The 23,496-nt window shown below is 36.1% G+C and overlaps 1 protein-coding gene across 1 annotated transcript; it reads left to right on the forward strand.

Moving 5' to 3' along the window:
- The first annotated feature begins 192 nt into the window (after positions 1-192).
- LOC137397237 (glutamic acid-rich protein-like) lies at positions 193-16,141 on the forward strand. Its single transcript, XM_068083525.1, has 12 exons — positions 193-387; positions 1,368-1,561; positions 1,677-1,884; positions 3,522-3,673; positions 3,784-3,991; positions 6,728-6,969; positions 7,079-7,286; positions 11,925-12,202; positions 12,313-12,520; positions 14,440-14,681; positions 14,792-14,999; positions 16,007-16,141. The coding sequence occupies exons 1-12, from the start codon at positions 193-195 to the stop codon at positions 16,130-16,132; spliced, it is 2,469 nt and encodes an 822-aa protein (XP_067939626.1). The 3' UTR covers positions 16,133-16,141.
- The last annotated feature ends 7,355 nt before the right edge of the window (positions 16,142-23,496 follow it).

Genomic DNA, 23,496 nt, shown 5'->3' on the forward strand with positions numbered 1-23,496 from the left:
GTCTAAAGTCATTTTCTGCAAATTTCAGTTAACACGCTGACTTATATCTGACTATTAAGAGAGTAAATTTGGGCAAGGGATCAACTTGAAATGACCTTGACCTTGAAATGATTGTGAAGTATCTTATGTGCTTATCGATTCAGCTCTCCCTTTGCCAAACAAATTCAGAGCTTCAATGATGCTCTCGATGACATGTTTGCCAAGAGACCAACCGGTAGACCAGATGTCCATCAGTTCATGAAAGACATGGAGAAGAAGTACAGAGAAGCCAAAGAGATGTTGAAGAATAGTCGACCTACTGGACGACCTACTGGACGACCTACTGGACGACCTACTGGACGACCATTGAAGGCAAAGCATGACATATTCCATGATGCGGATAGGCTGGTACATTACGTCATGCTAATAGTAAATTCCTCCCGGTTGGGTTTCAGAGCATAACAACTGAACGTAATGACATGTTAACAGCTGATCTCACAGACTTGTTTTCTGCTGAACATACAGACATGTTTACGACCGAACATACCAACATGTTTACAGCCGAACATACCAACATGTTTACAACTGAACATACCAACATGTTTACAACCGAACATATAGGCATGTTTACAACTGAACATATAGACATGTTTACAACTGAACATACAGACATGTTAACTACTGAACATACTGACATGTTTACAACTGAACATACAGACATGTTCACAGCTGAACATACTGACATGTTTACAACTGAACATACGTACATTATATGTTTATATCAGGCAATAGGGTAAGTGATTCTGGAGTATTAAACTATTTTATGTTCAAATTTTAAATCAATTCTAAGTTAACTTTTATTTTAATTGAAGAACACAAGTTACCAAAGTTGCATATGTTTGTGTAAAATATAGTGAGGTAATTTTGTCTATTAAATGTTATGCTGTTAAATGCACATGTGTTTAGGTATCATTGGATCAGGTTTGCATCAAGTATTCTGATTCATTGTTGAGCAGAGTCAAACCTTGACATCTGAGAAAGATTAATTATTGGTTATTGTTCTTATTCTTTTATTTATTATTTTGTTTTCAAGTCATGATTTTTTCACATTTCCTTACAAGCAGCAATGTTTTAAAAATGAGATATAGTATATACAAATGTAGTTATCTGAACTCGGATGTTACTTATTAGTACTATAGAGATATACTTATCTGAATTTGCAATGTATCAGCGTTCTTTATACGCAAGGTCAAAGTCAACAAGAGTTCATCACTCAACTTTACATAGTTTATTTTACTAGGGTCAAATTATTTTACTGTCTTGTTGAATACAGTTTGAGCAATGTAATTACAACAGAACTGTACATATATAAAGGGTCTTATCTCTAGTTGAAGGAGCATTATGAAGATGTGAAAGAGAAAGTCGAGGCATGGAAAAAACAAGTTGAAGCGGACGAGCATGCTCACCATGAACACCACGGTTCCCACAGTCACCAAGATCCCCAAAAGGAACATGACCTGCATAAGAAGCACCCCGAAGATGAGCACACTAAACATTCTAAAACTGATGAGAAAGAGACTTCGTATGTCATTTCCTCAGTTATACTGCCTGTTGCTACATTTGTCCTTTATTTAAAGCTACACATGTTTTTGTTTGATGCTTTGATCGGAAATCTTTTAGAATGACCCTTTTTTCAGTTCTCCATATGACAAACAAGTCCAGAGTTTCAAGGATGCTCTCGATGACATGTTCGCCAAGAGACCAACCGGTAGACCAGATGTCCATCAGTTCATGAAAGACTTGGAGAAGAAGTACAGAGAAGCCAAAGAGCTTTTGAGAGACAGTCACCCAACTGGACGACCCTCAAAGGAGAAGCATGACATGTTTCATGATGCTGACAAAACAGTAGGTTGTTTTGGTAATATTAATGAAGCAGGCCATGCATAACATTTTTAAAATTTACAAGCTTTGACCTTTATAACTTTTTTATATTTTAATTTACATCAAATTTAAATTTAGGTTTTTCATCTTCAACTTTTCCTTTTAACTTTTGTGGCTGCATCTGCACAACATATAGCAAAGATTTTAATGAATGTATTGATACCTAGAAAAGAAACTATTTGGATAATTTTCTTGCATAATATATGTAAATAAATTTTGTATAAATCAAAATAAAATTCAGGATACTAAATGTTGCAGTTGGTGTTAGAATGTGCAGGCCTATTTGCTCCTTTAAACTCTGTGAGTTATAACTTAGGACTATCAATATCTTTCTGTGGTTTTTCTTTGTTTTCACTGGGAAGTGAACCCCAACACGTAGCGCACAGGTACATCACTTTCAACCAATAGGCCACAGCTGTCCCCATGTTAGTAAATTATAACATATCATATTAAATTGTACAATTCCAGTCACACCGCCCCTACTCATGCAGTGCCTCAATTCAGCACAATAAATAATCAATAGCAATCGTATTGATCTATTTGCTCCACAATATCTCCAAATAATTGGATTCATTGTAACCACATGTGAATAGGCATGAATAGCTTTAGAGAGAGTGTAAGATAAAATTGTTAGAATCTTCAAGTACATGTAGTAATAACTTGGCTAAAATTGAATTTAGATTTGTCTCCCCCGCCTTGATAGGTTTTGAAGAAATACTGCCAACTGTTAATTTTTAAAGTTGACTTCATCTAAATTGAAAGTATAAAAGTTAGTTGTGTCACTTTTATTAGTGGAAGCAATGCTGAGACTTTTTGGGCCCTTTTATCATTCTTAAATATATTTGACCAAAACTGAATTAAACAGAAAAGGTAATAAATTTTGTTAATTTTTAAAATACCTCACTGATCATATTAATTGTTCATGTCAATATACAGTTAACGCTGCTGGCTTGAAGCACTGATTTATATGTATTACGACGGTTATATAAGACTAGTACGCTGGCAGACCCGTGTGCCATGAGATATCATCATCATCATGTGTATTAACTATCTGCATAATTATCTTGTATTACAGCAAGGCAACTGAGTAGTGCAGTTAGTAGCACGAAAATCTGAAGATCCAGGTTCGATTCTTGTGCAGTACATTCTTTTTCTCCTATCACTTTTAGCATAGCTTCAAATTGACAAATAGGCATGACTTATTATAGTAAAAATTTACTTCCTAAACTACTGTTTGGTTACACAAGCTATTTTAAACAGTTCAGATATGGAAAACCCTAGGGAATTCATATCTTTTTTTTACATAGTTTTCTGCTCAATGGCGAGCAAACCGAAATATTAAAAGTTCCTTAATGAAGAATTACGTTTGATTGAAATGGAGTTGTCTACCCATAACTTGTTTCACGAAATGTGTTGTCACATTTGCTTAACTTTTTAAAGTCATCATATTCTAAGATGCAATTTAATTGGCCAAGCTAAATGAGTTTAAACTGGACATGTTCGCGAGATTATATATATTGTATATATAATATATGTATATAATATATATGTATATAATATGTATATACTTTTTCCAAAAGAAGGAATATTTGTGTCTGTAGTTGAAGGAACATTATGATGATGTTAGAGAGAAAGTTGAAGCATGGAGAAAACATAATCATGTTGACAAGCGCAGCCCCCACGACCACCACAAGCATCATGAACATGGTCATGACGACTCCATGACTCTTCCAGTGAAAATCAGCATAAACTCGTATGTCATCTCTTGTATATTATCAATGGAGCCTGCCTAATGTTATAAATATCTTTGATTTTATTACTCAAAGATTTGACCAGAATCTCTCATGTTTATTTCTCTTTTAGCTCTCCATTTTACAAACAAGTTCAGGGCTATAATAATGCTCTTGATGACATGTTTGCCAAGAGACCAACCGGTAGACCAGATGTCCATCAGCTCATGAAAGACTTGGAGAAGAAGTACAGAGAAGCCAAAGAGTTGTTGAAAGACAGTCGACCTACTGGACGACCCTCGAAGGCGGAGCATGACATATTCCACAACGCCGATGAAATGGTAAATAGCAAGAGAGGACAACTAGGGTTTTATAACACAGCATTGGCTTAAGTAAACAAGTATACATGTATATATATATATGAATTTTTCAAAATTGGTTGTGTATGTGTTCAGTTATAGCTATTAAAATCTTGGAATTAAAATTCCACGTTCTGATGGATTTGAACTCATGACAAATGCAACTGCCAGTTTTTTATCCAGGCGCTCTACCACGGAGCTATATAAGGTCTACCGTACTTTTCAGGCTATAAACCGCACCGCTATATAAGCCGCATCTGCTTTGTTTTCGAAAAAAAAAAAATAAAACAATACATAGGCCGCACCTTTGTATAGGACGCAGAACTCAGGACGGTGCTTTTTAACGCGGCAGCAACTTTGCTGTTTAAAACGAAACAGTGCCTAACGGCACTGTTTCGTATTAACCGACGCTTTTTAACCTAGTGTTTAACGGAACAGTACCGTTAGGCATTGTTTCGTATTCTCTTTCACCGCTAGAGGCACACTAACAGGAGATTCTGGTTAATGCGCCATAGCGGTGAAATAAAAAGCCACAGATTAGCCTCACCCTTATATAAGCCGCATGGCTCAAATCATCAGACAAAAGTAGCGGCTAATAGTCCGAATAGTACGGTATTATCAAAGATTTTATTGTATACTGCATGCACACGCTAAGTATTTTAGCATTGCGCTCCGCGCTACGATGCCCCTGATAAGAAATATTTTTCGTAAGGTTCAATTACTATATCTGGTGTCAAGGCCAACTCTTCTCATGCGGACAATTATGTTATCTCTGTAGGAAGAGCCTCGACATTCTTTCTGCATTCGGTCAGACAAAGACAGTATGATCTCTCATTTTTGCATTCGTACCCGTATCGAGAGGTGTGTCGTATTCAAAGTTTTGATGGATAGCTTTTGGTGGAACAGTAACCTTTTTTATACACAAACATTTCTATGCAAGAATTGTTATTATTAATTCAACGTATTCAGAATTTTTATTTTGTTTTCTCAGTTCATATTAATTGTATAATTACCAAATCATCTCATATTGTGATCGTAGCAAAACAGACTCAACTTAGCTATTACTTGCTAATTATTTCACATTTACATCTAAACCCTTTTATAGTCGTTTTTTTTAATTTAGTTGTCCAGCACAAAACTTATTCATCATGGTATGAAATTTGGAAGTTACAGTTGTTTGACAAAGTTTGAAAACCTTTACAGGTTTCAAACTCTAATTATTTCAACTGCACAAAACACTTTTCTCATGAGATGTAGTTTGAAAGCTAGATTGGCAAATGTTGTTATATGTTAAATACAAATCAATTTTCTGTGCAAAGACTTTTTTATTACCCGAGCAATGCCGGGTAGCACAGCTAGTCGTATAATAAAGGTTGGATTGATCTATTGCCCTGTATGGAAAAATTGGGTCAGTCTGTTGTCTTGTATGGGGAACTTACCGTATATACTCAATTATAGGACGCACCTTAGTATAAGACGCAGCATAAATTTCAGCCAATTATTGAGAATAAAGGGTATAGGATGTATTCAAGTATAGGACGCACTTCAATCAATCTCTTCACAAGTGAAATTTTCGCATGATCAATCGATTGTTTTCTCACTTTTAGGGCTCAGTTGACTGACTGACAGGTAAGTTTTAGCGCTTGTAACGCTTTTAAAGATCGCTTACGTTTGTTGACTGAAGACATTCTTGTTGGGTACTCTGGTCACAATTGATCAAGAAATGATATCTCATGGTAAAATTAGTTTGCTTTATATAGGAATAAAGAGTAACAGATCGACGAACAATTCCGTAAAATGCAAAATGTACTCGCTCAACAGATCTTTGATGGATGTAAAGATAAAAGATTTCTGATGCTCCAAAACAATTAGCAGCTCTTGAAATCAAGATTAGCAACTCACAACTAGTCTTTGACAAAAAATAATTCAAAACAATTGTTGTCAAAATCCTTTATTGATCATCAATTTCAAAGAAATTTAATTGCACTTCCGCCCTCTCACAAGTATCAAATGACGCGTCCCCCGTGATTGACGCTGCTGCCACCTCGCGAGTGCAATTGACACCTGTGAACAAAAAGAAAACAGAAACATGTCAGATTTTTGAGACAACACGTCAAAAAACAAATTTCAGCTCACTACTAGCTAGGCTTATTAAAAATAGTCTTAAAGTAATGAATTAAATCATTCTTTAATGTCAAGACCGGCTTACTGATATTCTTTTTATATTGCGAGCAATAAGTGGAGTTAAAAACAGTTAAAATCGCCGCGATTGTCTTCCGTCTACCGAGTGTCCATTCCCCTCTCGTATACATGGTATACGGTATAGCAGTGGCCTGATAATCGGTGCTGCTTCATAGAAACACATGGCCCCTCGTGGTATGTTGCGATTATAAGACGCAGGTGAAATGTAGGCTGATTTTCAGGTCAAAAAAGTGTGTCCTATAATTGAGTATATACGATAGATTGGTATATTGGCTAGCATGGTGAAATTGATTGGTCTGTTGCTTTGCTTGGTAAAGTTTAATTGGTTTATTATTTTTTTATAGTGCTATTCCGGTTTGTTATAATAAATAATCTAGCTCTCATAGGCTTCTGTCGGTAACATTTTAACCATGAATTTCATGATTGCTTTGTCAGTCATTTTACTGTCTTGTTGAATACAGTTTGAGCAATGTAATTACAACAGAACTGTACATATATAAAGGGTCTTCTCTCTAGTTGAAGGAACATTATGAAGATGTGAGAGAGAAAGTTGAGGCATGGAAAAAACAAGTTGAAGCGGACGAGCATGCTCACCATGAACACCCTGAACCCCATAAACACCCTGAACATCATGAACCCCATGAACACCATGAACACCATGAGAAACATGAACACGACCCACACAAGAAAGCTCCTAAGGACAAGCATCAAAAAGATGACAACTCCATGACTCTTCCAGTAAAAATCAGCGTAAACTCGTATGTAATTTTCTGTATATTATCACTGGGACTGCCGAATGTTATACATATCTTTGATTTTATTACTCAAAGATTTGACCAGAGTATCTCATGTTTCTTTCTCTTTTAGCTCTCCATTTTACAAACAAGTTCAGGGCTATAATAATGCTCTTGATGACATGTTTGCCAAGAGACCAACCGGTAGACCAGATGTCCATCAGCTCATGAAAGACTTGGAGAAGAAGTACAGAGAAGCCAAAGAGTTGTTGAAAGACAGTCGACCTACTGGACGACCCTCGAAGGCGGAGCATGACAAATTCCACAACGCCGATAAAATGGTAAATAGCAAGAGAGGACAACTAGGGTGTTATAACACAGCATTAGCATAAGTAAACCAATTTATATCTACTATATAAACGGCAATCGTTGTGTGTGTGCGTGCGTGCGTGTGTGTCCGCCTTATAACGTACCGTACTTTTCAGACTATTGGCCGCTACTAGGTATCTAGGGCGCATTAACGGGTATCGACGGTTAATACACACCTCTATACATAACCTATTCATCGTTTGCCGTTTTCACACAAAAATGACGTAATAATTTCAACTCTATGGCTTTCTTTCAGCTTTATGACACGCGATGCTTTTTTGTCCTCGACGTATTAGGGCTAATTTGTTTTCAGCAAAACGATATCGACAATAGACTCTTTCGATATTAGATATTGGCGATTAAATTTTATTAATTCTATGAAACACGATGCCGTTTTTGTGAACCTCTATTTCTGGCTTTTCTTAAGGTTCAAATGCTAAATCGCTGTTAGGGTCACTAGCATCTAGATTCTCTCACCTTCGATCAGACAAACACACTACAATATTTTATTTTTACATAACAAATCGTCGTACCGGTATCGTCGTATTCAGAGTTTTGATGGATAGCTGTTGGTGGAACTGTAACTTTTTATACACACACCTCTATGCAAGAATTGCTATTAATAATTCAACATATTCATGAACTTTATTTTGTTTTCTCTGTTAGTATTAATTGTATCATTACCGTATCATCTTTTATTGTAATTGTTGCAAAACCGACTTAATTTAGCTATTGCTCGCTGATTATTTGAAATTTACATCTAATCCCTTTTACAATTGTTTTATTTTTTTAATTCATTAGACTGGCAGAAAACCTTTTCCTCATGATATGAAGTTTGAAAGTTACAGTTGTTTGACAAAGTTTGATAAACGTTACAGTTGTTTTTATTTTCTCTTAAATTATTTCAACTACACAAAACACTTTTCTCATGATAAGTTACCTATCATGTTTTCTCATGATACCTATGTAGTTTGAATGTTAGAATGGCAAATGTTGTTATATTTGTTAAATGCAAATAGATTTTCTGTGCAAAGACTTTTTTATTACCCGGGTACAAGTACAGCTTATGGTGTAAAATGTTTAACATATACTTTACCGAAGTGGTTTTCTCGCCTTGAAGTGGATTAAAATTTACATTATTTTATTTTAACGAGAAAAATTGTTTCGGATCTTGAACTTATGGAACTGATTATGTTCGAGAACTGAGGTTCCACTATACGTTATCAAAAGATATAGGTCGCTGAAAGTTATGAAATTTTAAATTTACATTGGTTTGAAAACCTTTACAGTTGTTTTATTTATTTTTAAATCAGTTGTCCTGCACAAAACCTTTTCCTCATGATATGAAGTTTGAAAGTTGTAGTTGTTTGAAAAAGTTTGAAAACCTTTACAGTTGTTTTAATTTCTCTCTTGATTTATTTCAACTACACAAAACACTTCTTTCATGATATGTAGTTCAAAAGTTAGAATGGCAAATGTTGTCATATGTTAAATACAAATCAATTTTGTGTGCAAAGACCATTTTACTACCCGGGTAAAGCCGGGTAGCACAGTTAGGCTTGGGGCCATGGCGTCACTCGGGGATGCGCGGGAGACCTTTTTTGCCCCGAGTACAGCGAGAGTCTCTAGGCGCAGCTTTCCGGATGAATGAGTTGGCGAGTGCGAGGCGATTGATTGCAAAGCGATTGAGTGCTAGGCGATTGATTGCGAGGCGATTGGTTGCGAGACGATTGGTTGCGAGTGCAAGGTGATTGATTGCCAGGTGAGTGGGAGGTGTTTGCAAGGCGAGTGCGAGGCGATTGATTGCGAGGCGATTGATTGCGAGGCGATTGGTTGCGAGGAGAGTGCAAGGCGATTGATTGCGAGGCGCGCAGGCCGATTGATTGCGAGGCGGGTGTGGGCCGATTGATTGCAAGGCGATTGATTGCAAGTGCAAACCGATTGATTGCGAGGCGAGTGCAAGAGCGCGATTGTCAACTGCGAGGCGGGTAAAGACTGGTCAGCCGAGGCGGGGGCTCAGCGGCAGAAGTGCGCGATCGTCAACTGCAAATATACATGTAGATGGGTATGAACGGATGCATGAATCTAGACACATGAATCTAGAATATTTACTAGATTTTACACGCATCTAGCTGTAAGACACATTGCAGATTTCCATTGTTCTCCCCAACATTGACATGTATATGTGCATACATTCTCTGTTCAGGACAACAATTTCAGTAGACTGCATATTTGGAGTTGTTTTACAGTATGAAAGACAACTCTCAATAAACCTTATGCTGCACGTGAATCTGCTCCTCTAGGCGGGTAATGCAGCTAGTATATATATATTTTTCAAAGTTGTTCGTGTGTATGTGTGCGTGTCCAGCTATAGCTATTAAAACCTTGCAATTAAAATTCCACGTACTGATTTATTCGAACTCAAGACGAATGCAACGCAAGTTGGTTATCCAGGCGTTCTACCACTGAGCTATATAAGGCATATTTATCAAAGATGTTATCGTATACCGAATATTATTTTAGCATTGCGCCCACGCGTTACAATGCCCATGTTAAGAAATATTTTTTGTAAGGTTCAATTACTATATCTTGGGTCAAGGCCAATTCTTCTTATGCGGACAATTATATTATCTCCCTAGGAAAAGCCATGACATTCTCTCTCCGTTCGGTCAGAAAAAGACAATACGATATCTCATTTTAACATTCGGACTAGTATCGAGAGGTACCAGTATTGTCCTATTCAAAGTTTTGATGGATAGCTTCTGGTGGAACAGTAACCTTTTTTATATACAAACACTTCTATGCAAGAATTGTTATTATTAATTCAACGTATTCAGGATTTTTATTTTGTTTTTTCAGTTCGTTTTAATTGTATCATTACCAAATCATTATTTATTGGAATCGTAGCAAAACTGACTTAATTTAGCTATTACTTGCTAATTATTTCACATTTACATCTAAACCTTTTGATAATCGTTTTATTTTCTTTAATTTATTTAACCTGCACAAAACCATTTTCTCATGATATGAAGTTCAAAAGTTACAGTTGCTTGGCAAAGTTTGAAAACCTTTGCAGTTGTTTTTAGCTTCTCTTAAATTATTTCAATTACCCAAAACACTTTTCTCATAATATGTAGTTTAAAAGTTAGAATGGCAAATGTTGTTATATGTTAAATACAAATCAATTTTCTGTCCAAAGAATTTTTTATTACCCGGGCAATGCCGGGTAGCACAGCTAGTCATATAATAAAGGTTGGATTGGTCTGTTGCCCTGTATGGTGAAATTGGGTCAGTCTGTTGTCTTGTATGTAGAACTTAGATTGGTATATTGGCTAGCATGGTGAAATTGATTGGTCTGTTGTAGAGATGCCCGATTCTAAATTCACCAGCCGATTCAGATACCGATCCGATATACCGATCCTAATTGAAAAATAATCCGATTCAGATACCGATTCAGATCTTTTGTGTTGCATAGATAGTAGCTCATTTCATTATGCAAATACAAACATAATGCAAAGAAAACATGAATATTATTGTATTTATTTGTTTGCATTTATGGAAAAAAATATATACATATTCACATACTGACATACCGTGCATGTAGTAACAAAACAGTCCATGTTTCTTGTAATTTGTAAATAAAGGTAATTACTGTTAGTGGTACAGTTCTATCTGTGATAACGAAGTCCCTCTTCTATTGTTGGATGAACTGCTGTGCCTGTACAAGTTTAGAGCAAATCAATGTTTCTTTTAAAAACCGTTAGTGATTCAATTATCTCAGTAAGACGTCTCTTTTCTTCCATCATTATCAATGTAGCCAAGCGTACTGAAGGGGGATTCCCTTGCAACAGATGTCGGAAGACAGGCTACATACCGATACGCCACTGGGGTTACCGTTTTTTGTACAATACAAACGATCCATTGTATCGTCAGGATCAAGAGAGTGATAGATAACTTTATGCGTCGACTGTTTAAATTACTTTCGTAATGCTAGTAAATAGAAATATTGCACTGCGTTCTTGTTTCCCATTTTTGTTATCTTGTTTGTGATTGCTTGCAATAAACCCTATCGCTGTAATTGGGAAATACCACACTTTTTGTTTACGTTCTGGCTAAAAAGTTTCCTTCGCTGCGTTGATCAGGCTATAGACATGAAATAAATTGTGTGGCAGGCCTGAAATTCATTAAGTAAAAGTAAGAAGCTTACAGCTGATGATTTTTTATTAGTATAGCAGGCTAAAATACAGTTTTCTGCTAAATGGTTGATCTGTAAAAAGTATCGGAAGGTTCAGATTTTTTAAGAAAAGATCGGTCGATACCGATTCAGATACTTGACACTCATATCGGCACCGATACCGATTCCGATACCAAAATCGGGGCAACTCTAGTCTGTTGTCTTGCTTGGTAAAATTTGATTGGTTTATTATTTTTTATAATTCTACCTCCGGTTTGTTATTATAAATAATCTAGCTCTCATAGGCTTCTATTGGCAACATTTTAACTCTGAATTTCATGATTGCCTTGTCAGTCATTTACACTGTCTTGTTGAATACAGTTTGAGCAATGTAATTACAACAAAACTGTACATATATAAAGGGTCTTTTCTTTAGTTGAAGGAACATTATGAAGATGTGAGACAGAAAGTTGAGGCATGGAAAAAACAAGTTGAAGCTGACGAGCATGCTCACCATGAACACCCTGAACACCATGAACCCCATAAACACCCTGAACACCACGAACACCCTGAACCCCATAAACACCCTGAACCACATAAACCCCATGAACACCCTGAACCCCATGAACATGACCCACACAAGAAAGCTCCCAAGGACAAGCATCAAAAGGATGACAACTCCATGACTCTTCCAGTAAAAATCAGCGTAAACTCGTATGTCATTTCTTGTATATTTACACTTGAGACTGCCTAATGTTACACATATCTTTAATTTTATTACTCAAAGATTTGACCAGAGTCTCTCAAGTTTATTTCTCTTTTAGTTCTCCATTTTACAAACAAGTTCAGGGCTATAATAATGCTCTTGATGACATGTTTGCCAAAAGACCAACCGGTAGACCAGATGTCCATCAGTTCATGAAAGACTTGGAGAAGAAGTACAGAGAAGCCAAGGAGCTGTTGAGAGACAGTCACCCAACTGGACGACCCTCAAAGGCGGAGAACGACAAATTTCACAATGCCGATAAAATGGTAATTAGCAAGAGAGGACAACTAGGGTTTTAGAACACAGCATGAGCATAAGTACACAGATGGTATAACTTAGATACCTTGTATAGTGAAATCGGATTGGTCTGTTTCTTTGCGTGGTGAGTTTGGATTGGTCTATTGCTTAGTATGTTGAAATTGGATAGATCTATCGCTTTGGTAGTGAAATTGGATGGGTGTATTGCTTTGCATATTGATGTTTGTTTGGTCTTCTGCTTTGCATGGTCAAATAGGATCGGTCTGCTGTTTAGAACGGTGAAACTGGATTGGTTCATGGCTTTTAATTGGTGTATTTCTTTACACGGTTAAACATTATAGTCGGCACCTCATAACATTACAGTCGGCACCTCATAACATAACTAATCTGTTCTGAGAGCATTTACATTAATTTTTTGTTGTTATTTATTTTATTTATTAGTATTTACTTTTTCATTGAAGCGTAAAATGTATGTAAATAGCCTCTGTTCCAAGATCTTCTCAAACTCACTCTTTAGAGTCTATAAAAAAACTAACTTTTTAATTTAATGATGTATAGTAAATATGTTATGATTGGTTTTAATGAAAACTTTCCCCTTTTTCCTTTCATCGCTTTCACTTGGTTTAGCCTCCACAATTACGTCAGCTTGACGTTAAGTTCAGGGTAGCACACACTTTTTATCTGAATTCAATTCAAATTTTCTCATCATCATTTTGCTATAGAAAGAGAAAAAATACTGTACATGTCTCAAATAAATTTAAAAACATGTAATAGGTACCCATATCCGTAATTTTCTTCCCAAGTGTGGCAAGAGAAAGAGCGATATTTTTAAGGCTAATTGTAGGGCTCTCCTTAATCAAACCGGATTTTAAAATTCGCAACGAATTGATGCTTTACCTTATGTAGAATTTCTATGAAATGTATAGCGAAAACTTTATATAAATCTTTGAACTTATGTAGCATTTTTGCAAAAAAGGTATACATTATAGAAGTCTTCATATGTATCTTGTATATAAAGATAAAAGTTTGATATTTAAACTAAAGGACTTGTCTTCTATACAGATTAATTTACAAGCCAAATTTACCGTAAATCTATAGGTTATATATATTTATATATTATATAGGCTATAACTTTATCTATATATGTATATAATATATATAATTATATATACATATATTTACATATATACATGTATATTTATCTATTTATATATTATCTAAGATATAAATTTACTAAATCACTATAAATCACTTTATCATCATCATTCCGCATGTAATACCGTATATTGTGGCTGCATTTATTCAAATACAGTAAAACCTTTACATGTATTTACAAAATTAATTCATTCTGCAAGTCATTCCATAAGTATAAAATTTCGATGTAAAATGTAGATAAAGAGTTGCTGGCAATGTTGGCAATTTCTCATGTTTTATATGTTTAGGAGTTAGTGAGCAAACCTCAAGTGTGATTTAGTACAAATCATTTAAAAATATCAACGTGAGTTTCGTAGTTTTGGTCTTTCATTCTTATACTATCAAGACATGTTTAACATCTTAAATGGTGGATTGGAGATGGCCTATCGCTTTGCTTGGTGAAATGTGGTTGGTCTGTTGCTTTGCATAGTGAAATGGGGTTGATCTATTGCTTTGTATGGTGAAATTTGGTTGGTCTATTGCTTTGCATGGTGAAATTTGGTTGGTCTATTGCTTTGCATGGTGAAATCTGATTGGTCTATTATGTTGTACATGACTGCCCTTGGCTTATAGCTATAAGCTATAAATAAGCCAGCTCTTGTAGGTCTCTAGTTGATGAAGTTTTGCTACAAATTGCATTGGTCCTTTTCCAGCTTTTATTTACTGTCTTGTTGAATACAGTTTGAGCAATGTAATTACAACAGAACTGTACATATATAAAGGGTCTCTTTAGTTGAAGGAACATTATGAAGATGTGAAAGAGAAAGTTGAGGCATGGAAAAAACAAGTTGAAGCAGACGAGCATGCTCACCATGAACACCACGAACACCCTGAACCCCATGAACACCCTGAACATCATGAGCCCCATGAACACCATGAGAAACATGAACGTGACCCACACAAGAAAGCTCCTAAGGACAAGCATCAAAAAGATGACAACTCCATGACTCTTCCAGTAAAAATCAGCATAAACTCGTATGTCATTTTTTGTATATTTACCCTTGAGACTGCCTAATGTTACACATATCTTTAATTTTATTACTCAAAGATTTGACCAGAGTCTCTCAAGTTTATTTCTCTTTTAGTTCTCCATTTTACAAACAAGTTCAGGGCTATAATAATGCTCTTGATGACATGTTTGCCAAGAGACCAACCGGTAGACCAGATGTCCATCAGTTCATGAAAGACTTGGAAAAGAAGTACAGAGAAGCCGAGGAGCTGTTGAGAGACAGTCACCCAACTGGGCGACCCTCGAGGGCGGAGAACGACAAATTTCACAACGCTGATAAAATGGTAAATAGCAAGAGAGGACAACTAGGGCTTTAGAACGCAGCATGAGCTTAAAGGTTGACTTGCAACAAAATTCACATTACAGTTATTTGGTATCAAAAGATTCACCATGTCTTACTCTGTTGTGTTGTAGGTGCCAAATGTGTGGAAAAGTGATTACAAGCTCTTAAAAGCTCAGAAACGAAAATTAAATGAATTTTTACGGCAAGTTATAAGATATCACTGCTAAAAGTGACAGCATTACAATGACGATAAAACAGACGCGTAAGAACAATAGACATGGTTTTATCGAATGCGTGAAGTGTATTTGTGAGAATATTTCGACGAATAAGGTTGCATGAAAGTGTAAACAGAAACCATTTTTCACAGTTATGTCACAATGAGCCGTTTTGGAAAGAGAATCCAAACTACGGCGGTCTCGTGTGGCTGCGATTTTCTGTTCGTTTTTGAGCTTTTAAGAGCTTGTAATCACATTTCCGCATATTTGGCACCTACAACACAACAGAGTAAGACATGGTGAATCTTTTGATATCAAATAACTGTAATGTGAATTTTCTTGCAAGTCAACCTTTAATGTAAACAAATCATGTAATGAAGATTGGATTGGTCTATTGCCTAGCATGTTGAAATTTGATTGGTTTACTGCCTTGCATGGTGAAATTGTATTGATCTTTTGCCTGATATGAGAAAATTGGATTAGCCTAATACCTTGCATAGTGTTGTTGATTATTCTACATGGAATGTGTTGCGTGGGGACATTTGACTGGACTCTTGCTTTGCATAGTGATATTTGATTTGTTTATTGATTAACATTGCATTGTTAGCCCTGGTTTATAGTAATAAATAATCCAGTTTTATTAAAGTGTAATTTAATAATGATTTTTATGGTTGGTTCTTTCTAGTCTTTTAACTGCATTGTTATTGAATATGGCTTGTGTAATAATATAATATATTAACAATTTCAACAGAACCTATGTCCTGCTCTTATGTCTAAAATATCTTCTCTCTAGTTGAAGGAACATTATGAAGATGTGAGAGAGAAAGTTGAGGCATGGAAAAAACAAATTGAAGCTGACGAGCATGCTCACCACGAACACCACGAACATGACCCACACAAGAAGCCACCTCACCATTAATGCTTTATAGCCTCAGATCTCTCTACTTCATTTTACAATCTGTTGCTAATTCTTTGGTTGATTTCTTGTTCATGTCACACTCAACAAGTCAATATAGAAAGTTGATACTTTTATCCACTTACCATAGGGCCAGGGTTATAACAACACATGTGCAGTTACCATTATTTCTTACAAGACACCGGCTAGCAAACTGAACAACAAACTCTTTTACAGGTATATTTGTTGTCTGATTAGCACCTAAAGCTATACAGTCAAACCTAAAGATCTACAGTCAAACCTAAAGATGTACAGTCAAACCTAAAGTCCTACACTCAAACCTAAAGCTATACAGTCAAACCTAAAGCTATACAGTCAAACCTAAAGATTTACAGTGCAACCTAAAGGTATACAGTCAAACCTAAAGGTGTACAGTCAAACCTACATAAAGATGTACAGTCAAACCTAAAGCTATACAGTCGAACTTGAAGATGTACAGTCAAACCTAAAGCTATACCGTGAAACCTAAAGGTATACAGTCAAACCTAAAGGTATAAGTCAAACCTAAAGATGTACGGTCAAACCTAAAGCTATGCAGTCAAACCTAAACCCGTACAGTCAAACCTAAACCCGTACAGCCAACTCTAAAGCTATACAGTTAAACCTAAAGATGTACAGTCAAACCTAAAGCTATACAGCCGAACCTGAAGGTGTACAGTCAAACCTAAAGCTATACAGTCAAACCTACATAAAGATGTACAGTCAAACCTAAGGCTATACCGTGAAACCTAAAGCTATACAGTCAAACCTAAAGGTGTACAGTCAAACCTAAAGGCATACAGTCAAACCTAAAGGTGTACAGTCAAACCTAAAGCTATACAGTCAAAGCTATACAGTAATACCTAATCTATACAGTCAAACCTAAAGATGTACAGGCAAACCTAAAGCTATACAGTCAAACCTAAACCCGTACAGTCAAACCTAAACCCGTACAGCCAAACCTAAAGATATACAGTCAAACCTAAAGGTGTACAGTCAAACTTAAAAGTGTACAGTCAAACTGCTACATTTGACTCCCTTCAAATACAAATACTCCAATAAAGCCCATGAAAATATTTGACTCTCCAGTGCAAGTAATTTTAAATAGAAAACATTAAAAAATTCTGAAAGATTTCCAGTTTCAGAAGGACACGTGAACAGGCTAGTGAGAACTAAATTTAATTCATTAAATTAATCAAATGATAATTCAATTATAACGTGGAAAACTGACAACTAGTACATATACGTATCTGTAAATTTTACAGTGAAGACTGTCGCATATTGTCATCACCACTTTTTTTGAATGTAAATATTCCAAACATCCATTTACATTTCTCTAAGGTAAAACCAGTTGTCTTCTGCGGAAACTAACTACCCTCTGACAGACATGAAGCTGTTTGCAGTTGTTTTTGGATGAGAAAAATTTCAGAATTATACCTATGAACAGCTCATTCATGTATACTGTTCACAGACCACTTGTGTCTGTCAAAAGCAAGCTTTTACACAAGGTATCACCCAGACAGCAACAACTCTTAATACGGCTGCCAAAATTTGATATATCCCAAGTTCAGTACGTTTCTGGCAAATTACTATACATGTTTAATACCCTGTTTAGGGCTTTCACTGACATAGATTCTGCAGAGCAGCAAGAATTTGATGAAAAAATTATTTAGGTATAAGGCTAGTGATACTTTTCACAGTGAAAAGATTTTCTTTACGATTCATGCTGATCATCAAAGAAAACAGAAACGCTGGGATCATGCAGCCAGATCTGTATTTTGTTCTAGGATAAATTGTGATATCTCTTTGAAAGTGGGTTCATGTGCTACTTGTGCTATCTTCAGTAACCGCCAGCAAAAGGAAACCCAATGCACTCACTATTTACCTGAGCTACCATGGAACCTTTTAGCTATGAATATACTGGAATTTACAGAAATCAATTACATTGTTGTTGTCCGCTGTATGACACACTCTCCAGATCTTTGAAAGCTCACGAAAAGTCAACTGCTGTTGTTATTATGGCACTAAATTTTTCTTCACTGTTCACGGAGTGCCAATTTCTATTATGGCTGAAAAATGCTTTTCAATAATTATCAGATGCAGCAGTTCGTCAAAGAATGATCATTTTACATTCATACTTGAAGGCCATATTATCCACAGACAAATGGTGTGGCTGAGCAATACGTTTAGACAATCTAGTTGGTCTTGAAGAAGTGTGAACATTACATCAAAGATGTCTATCATTCCATACTAATATATCGGGCAACACCGATTACTGGAAACATCGACTCACCATGAAAGGCATCAAGACACCATGACTGACATGGGGTCATTCCACCATGACAGTGATTGACACAGAATGACACCATGACTGATATGGTGTCATTCCAACATGACAGTGTGATTGACACAGAATGACACCATGGCTGGCATGGTGTCATTTCAGCATGACACTGTGAATGGCACAGAATGACACCATGACTGACATGATGTCATGCCATGACTCAGTCATGACACCATGACTCAGTCATGACACCATGACTAGCATGCCAGTCATGGAAGACCATCTCAGATCAGCTCCTGTGCTTGTTACAGGTTAACTAAAGCAGAACAAAATACCACAGGAAAAAAAAAACAGTGTGACAAAACTGCTCGAGATTAACTAAGTTCTCTTATCAACTCAGATTTATTTATGGGGACTGGATAGCAAGGACAATAGGCTCTGGGAAAAGTGGTAGAGAAACGCACAACATCAAGATCATATCTTGTGGAAACTGGAACCAACATGATTAAGAGAAACCAAGTACATTTCAAACCCGATAAGACGAGCAGTAGGCTACCATAAACGATAATAATATAAAAAATGATAAACTAATAATAGTAATAATAATAATAGTTAGTAATAGACTAACTGATGTACTTTGAGCAGTCAGCGATAATATAAACGGAGTCCCAACATTAATGTCAGACCAAATCTCAAGGATGTCTGGTGCATTGCAAAGATCTAAAAAAGCACCAACTGAAACACCTCTGGCTTTAGATCAAAGCTAACATCGTCTAACCAAAATGTGTTACCATCACGTTACTGCAATGACTATTTGATGTGCGAAATGTTGTTCATTACTCCAAACCTGTAAACACGATCAATTGAGACTTTTCATTTCAGAAAATGGAGGATGTTGAATTCTCTGTTTTAGGCATAGACCTATTAACTAAGTATAGTTAATAGATCTATGGTTTTAGGCATAGACCTATTAACTAAGAATAGTTAATAGGTCTATGGTCTATGGTGATATACGACGCCTTTAATGTTTGTGTATACTTTTACCCTACTAACAAGATACAACAATCTTACTACTTCTAAAACTAACTTTTGATGACACCAAATGACACAGTCGATGATACCAAGTTTTCACCGATTATTCTTACCTTAGCAACAAACCTCAATCCTAAACAACAAACTACTGAAACTCTCTACCTATGGACCGTCCAGACTCTCGTTTGACTGTCGAGACTTACAGCCATACAGGACTGAGCAAACAAACATGGACGACTGTTCAAGTAAAGGTATAACTTTCATTAGCTATTCTAACCTATTACCATTAATATTATTGTTTTAGAATTTTGTTAGCTGTGTATTTAAATGTTTGACTTGTAGAATAAAGAAGTAGCTTCTACTGGTAAACATCAGTATTGCTTACAATAGCTTAACACTTTCACTAGAATCAAGTTAGTTCCCACAAGCTAAGCAAAAGTGCACAAACTAAACATAGTCAAATTAGAATAAGTTACCAAAGCAATGTCATCACTGATGTTGTGTGTGGATTCGGATTAGTTGCGCATCGCATAATTTCTCCACATCCACCTATGACACTGTTATGAAATTTGCAATGGTGATCTAGCTTGTTATTCCATTCATGTCTAATTGTACATGGCTGATGTCAAATATAACAGTTTGTTGCAATATTGCATATCTCTCCTATGCTGTCACTGCTATCTGTTTTTGCTAAAACTTCCATACAGCAAATCTACTCTAACAACAACTGAAGTTGAACTTTGAAGTTATCTTTTCTTTTGCAGAAAACCTGTGCGGGACAAGGGGCTTGGCAGAACATAGGGCATGCAGAGCAGACGGTGCTGCGCACTGAATTATTCTACTCCTGGAATCACATTGGCCTATCTAAACCAATGAACTTCCGCGCGACATTGTGAGTGCCATCTTGAACAATGCTACATGGGATTCCGACTGTAATTATGGAAATGGCGGATCATAGTCATCCCAAGAAAAAAACTCATTCAGCTGCTGGAAAGAAGTGTTTTGCCATTAATTGCTACCACTACGACAACCCTGAAACGCGAAGGGTTAATGGCATATCATTTCACAAGTGAGTTTAGCGTTTTATTCCTGCATTAGTAGCTCTAGTACAGTAGTAGCTGTTTAGAAGAAGCTTGCTAGTGGCTGGTTAGAAGCTTGCTAGTAGCTGATTTATAGCTTGCTAGTAGCTGGTTAGAAGCTTGCTAGCAGCTAGTTAGTAGTAGCTTGCTAGCTGTTGGTTAGTAGTAGCTTGCTAGTAGTAGCTAGTTAGTAGCTTGCTAGCAGCTGGTTAGCCGATTTAGCTTAGCTAGTGTGCTTATCTGTGTGTTTATAACTTATATAGGTTGCTCTTGCTACTCAGGCGTTATCTGCATCAGTGGCTGGTTCCCTAATTATCCTGAAAGAGTTGAAGTTGCCACAGTTTCAGGACTGTGATGCCACAGTTGAGTTCATTCAGGTTAGTGCGTGTGAGTCGATACTGCAAAGACTTGTTATTGGAAATTTTGATGCCATGCTTGGCAGTGTGATCACAGCTGGAATAATGTAGGTTAACTTATAACTGTAGATATAGATTATAAGTTGTAGATATTAAAATTCAGTCAACATAAGTAAATGTGGTTTCTCGTTTTTACAGAAAGTTGATTGACTATTTGATATACTCAATAGTCGGTCAGTAGCAGGTCGTGTCTATAAACGGACTATAATACGGTTGTCTAGTATGGAGTGTCTAACTCTGTTTTTACTAGACACAAAGACATATCTTATGAGTTTGAGAACGATGGATGATACACATTTATACAACACTAGGCGGTACTACATTTTTGTTGTTGAAATTGTTGTTTGTTTTACTGTTCAATTTCTATTTCTTCGGTATAGTCACAATAGACTGAAATACTAATTCAAATTTTTGATTGAAACAGAATTGAGCACACGTAATATTCTGATAATGATCTACTGTTTGGTGACCTGATATAATCTGTTATTTTTTCACAATATTTCAGTTTGTTTCTATGGTTAAATATTCTTTGTTTATTGTTCCTTTTTCTAGTTTATGATCTTAGTGTGTGTCTTGTTCTGCTTTTTAGTTTCCTAGACTAGCAGCTGCATCATGTAGCGTGGTGCGATATTAGTGCATAATTGTTATAAGCCTGCATTAACTTATATTGATGTACTACAAGAGTGCCCAAATGTCTTAATTGAGGGCCAGTACTTAATATTTGAGAATTTTGGCAGGCAACAAGATTTATGATGATACGAACTGAAGTTGTATATAAGTTTGAGAATATTATTGTATTTCTATAACTATATATACTATATTATTTTACAGTTACATCCATGTGTCAATAACAAATTATGTTTAGTTGTCTTTAGTGAATATGGAATACAGATTATGTGCGCCATTTGTATAGAGAAATACTCGACATAAAGCTTTACAAACCAGCCTAAAATGGGTTGCATTCCAAATATGTGCAAAAAGTAATTTTTTTGAGACTTTGTAAGATGGGCCACATTAAATTTGATAGTGGGTCACTGCAGGCCACTATTTGAGCATTCCTCATGCACAGTGAAAAAAGAGCAATGTTTATGTATTGACATATTTTGATGGTTTGTTTGTAGGCATGCTTGCATTACTGGATTGGTGTGTGCTCTTGATGTAGTGCTCGGTTTTGTTGAGAAGCTACTGAAGCCTGGTCATTTAGATTACCTGCTGATGTACAAGTTCTCACAAGACTATCTGGAGTTGTTCTATAATGCTGTGCGGAGGTGTGGTATGTAGTACAGTGCTTGTTAATTCATCCCATCCAAGTATAGCTGAAAACGCACATATTGTGCTTTGCAGTATGTGATCTCACCTGCTGGGTATAGCTTTTCAGACCACACGCTGCTTTCAAGCAAAATAGATCAAGTGGGCCAATCGAGAATGATACAAAAATGATATCACCAAGCTTCAAGATAATGGGCTTCAAAACCTAAATATAATCAATTTATATATTGCTGGACACCATGATATTGCTCGACTATGAATCTATTTCCTTGGTATGCTCAATTGTAATGAAGACATTTTGGCTGATACCTTAACTGCCTAACAATTTTCTTTTAAAAATTATTATTATTCAGTTCATATTTTAGCACCATTTCCATTGTATTTCCAATTGCAACAAAAGATTGCTGTTATTATTTCAGGAGACTGGAACAACCGCCCATCAGTAGAGCAGTTCCAGCATATCTTTAGGCGCTTGGTTACAAGATGTTGTGTTACACCAGGAGCTACTGGTAATGTCATATCTATGGATGACACTGCATTGTTACAAGCTTCTACTACCTAAGTGCCACCAACTGTTGGTAATGAAGATTATTTTGAAGATGTTATTGACAGACAAACTATGCTTCCCGAAAAAATGCTAAACATTACATTATATCCTGTTCTTGGTAAAATTGCTGTATATTTATCTGGTTGCCTTGTCAGAAAACTGCTTAAAAGGTTGCATTGTGAGCCATGTAGACTCTCCCTAATTCAGTCTAAGGAAGTTAGCAAATATGATGATATTCATGTTCTGTTAAGAGTTAAGAACAACGGTGGCTTGATTTCTCCTTCTGATGGTGTTGTAACAACTGTTCTATGCACCAAAAAGTATCTGAAAGCGGCTACATCAGCAAATCAGTGTTAGAAATATCTCAAGATTCTGAAGTGTGTAAAAGAAGAGATTGCACGCTATGATATATTTGAATTAAAGCAACATTGTACTGACACTTCTGTAGGAATTGATAATCATCACTATTCACTACTACATGTAACTTTAGTGGTTGAAACATACTTTGATTTAGGACAGCACCACTTTGCCAACTTAAGAAACCTAGATTTACATAAAGTGAACATCAGACATAATCTTACAAAAACATATTGTTTAGAGGACAGTGGCCTGTTACGTTGCTGTGAGATCAATTGTCTTTAGCCGGGTTAAGTTAGTATTTATTTGTAAGATTTCTCTTTATATATGCATATAAATTGTAAAGTTTGCAGGCATGTAGTAGT

The sequence above is a fragment of the Watersipora subatra genome, chromosome 5 (genome assembly GCF_963576615.1).
Source record: "Watersipora subatra chromosome 5, tzWatSuba1.1, whole genome shotgun sequence".
NCBI classification, from domain to species: domain Eukaryota; kingdom Metazoa; phylum Bryozoa; class Gymnolaemata; order Cheilostomatida; family Watersiporidae; genus Watersipora; species Watersipora subatra.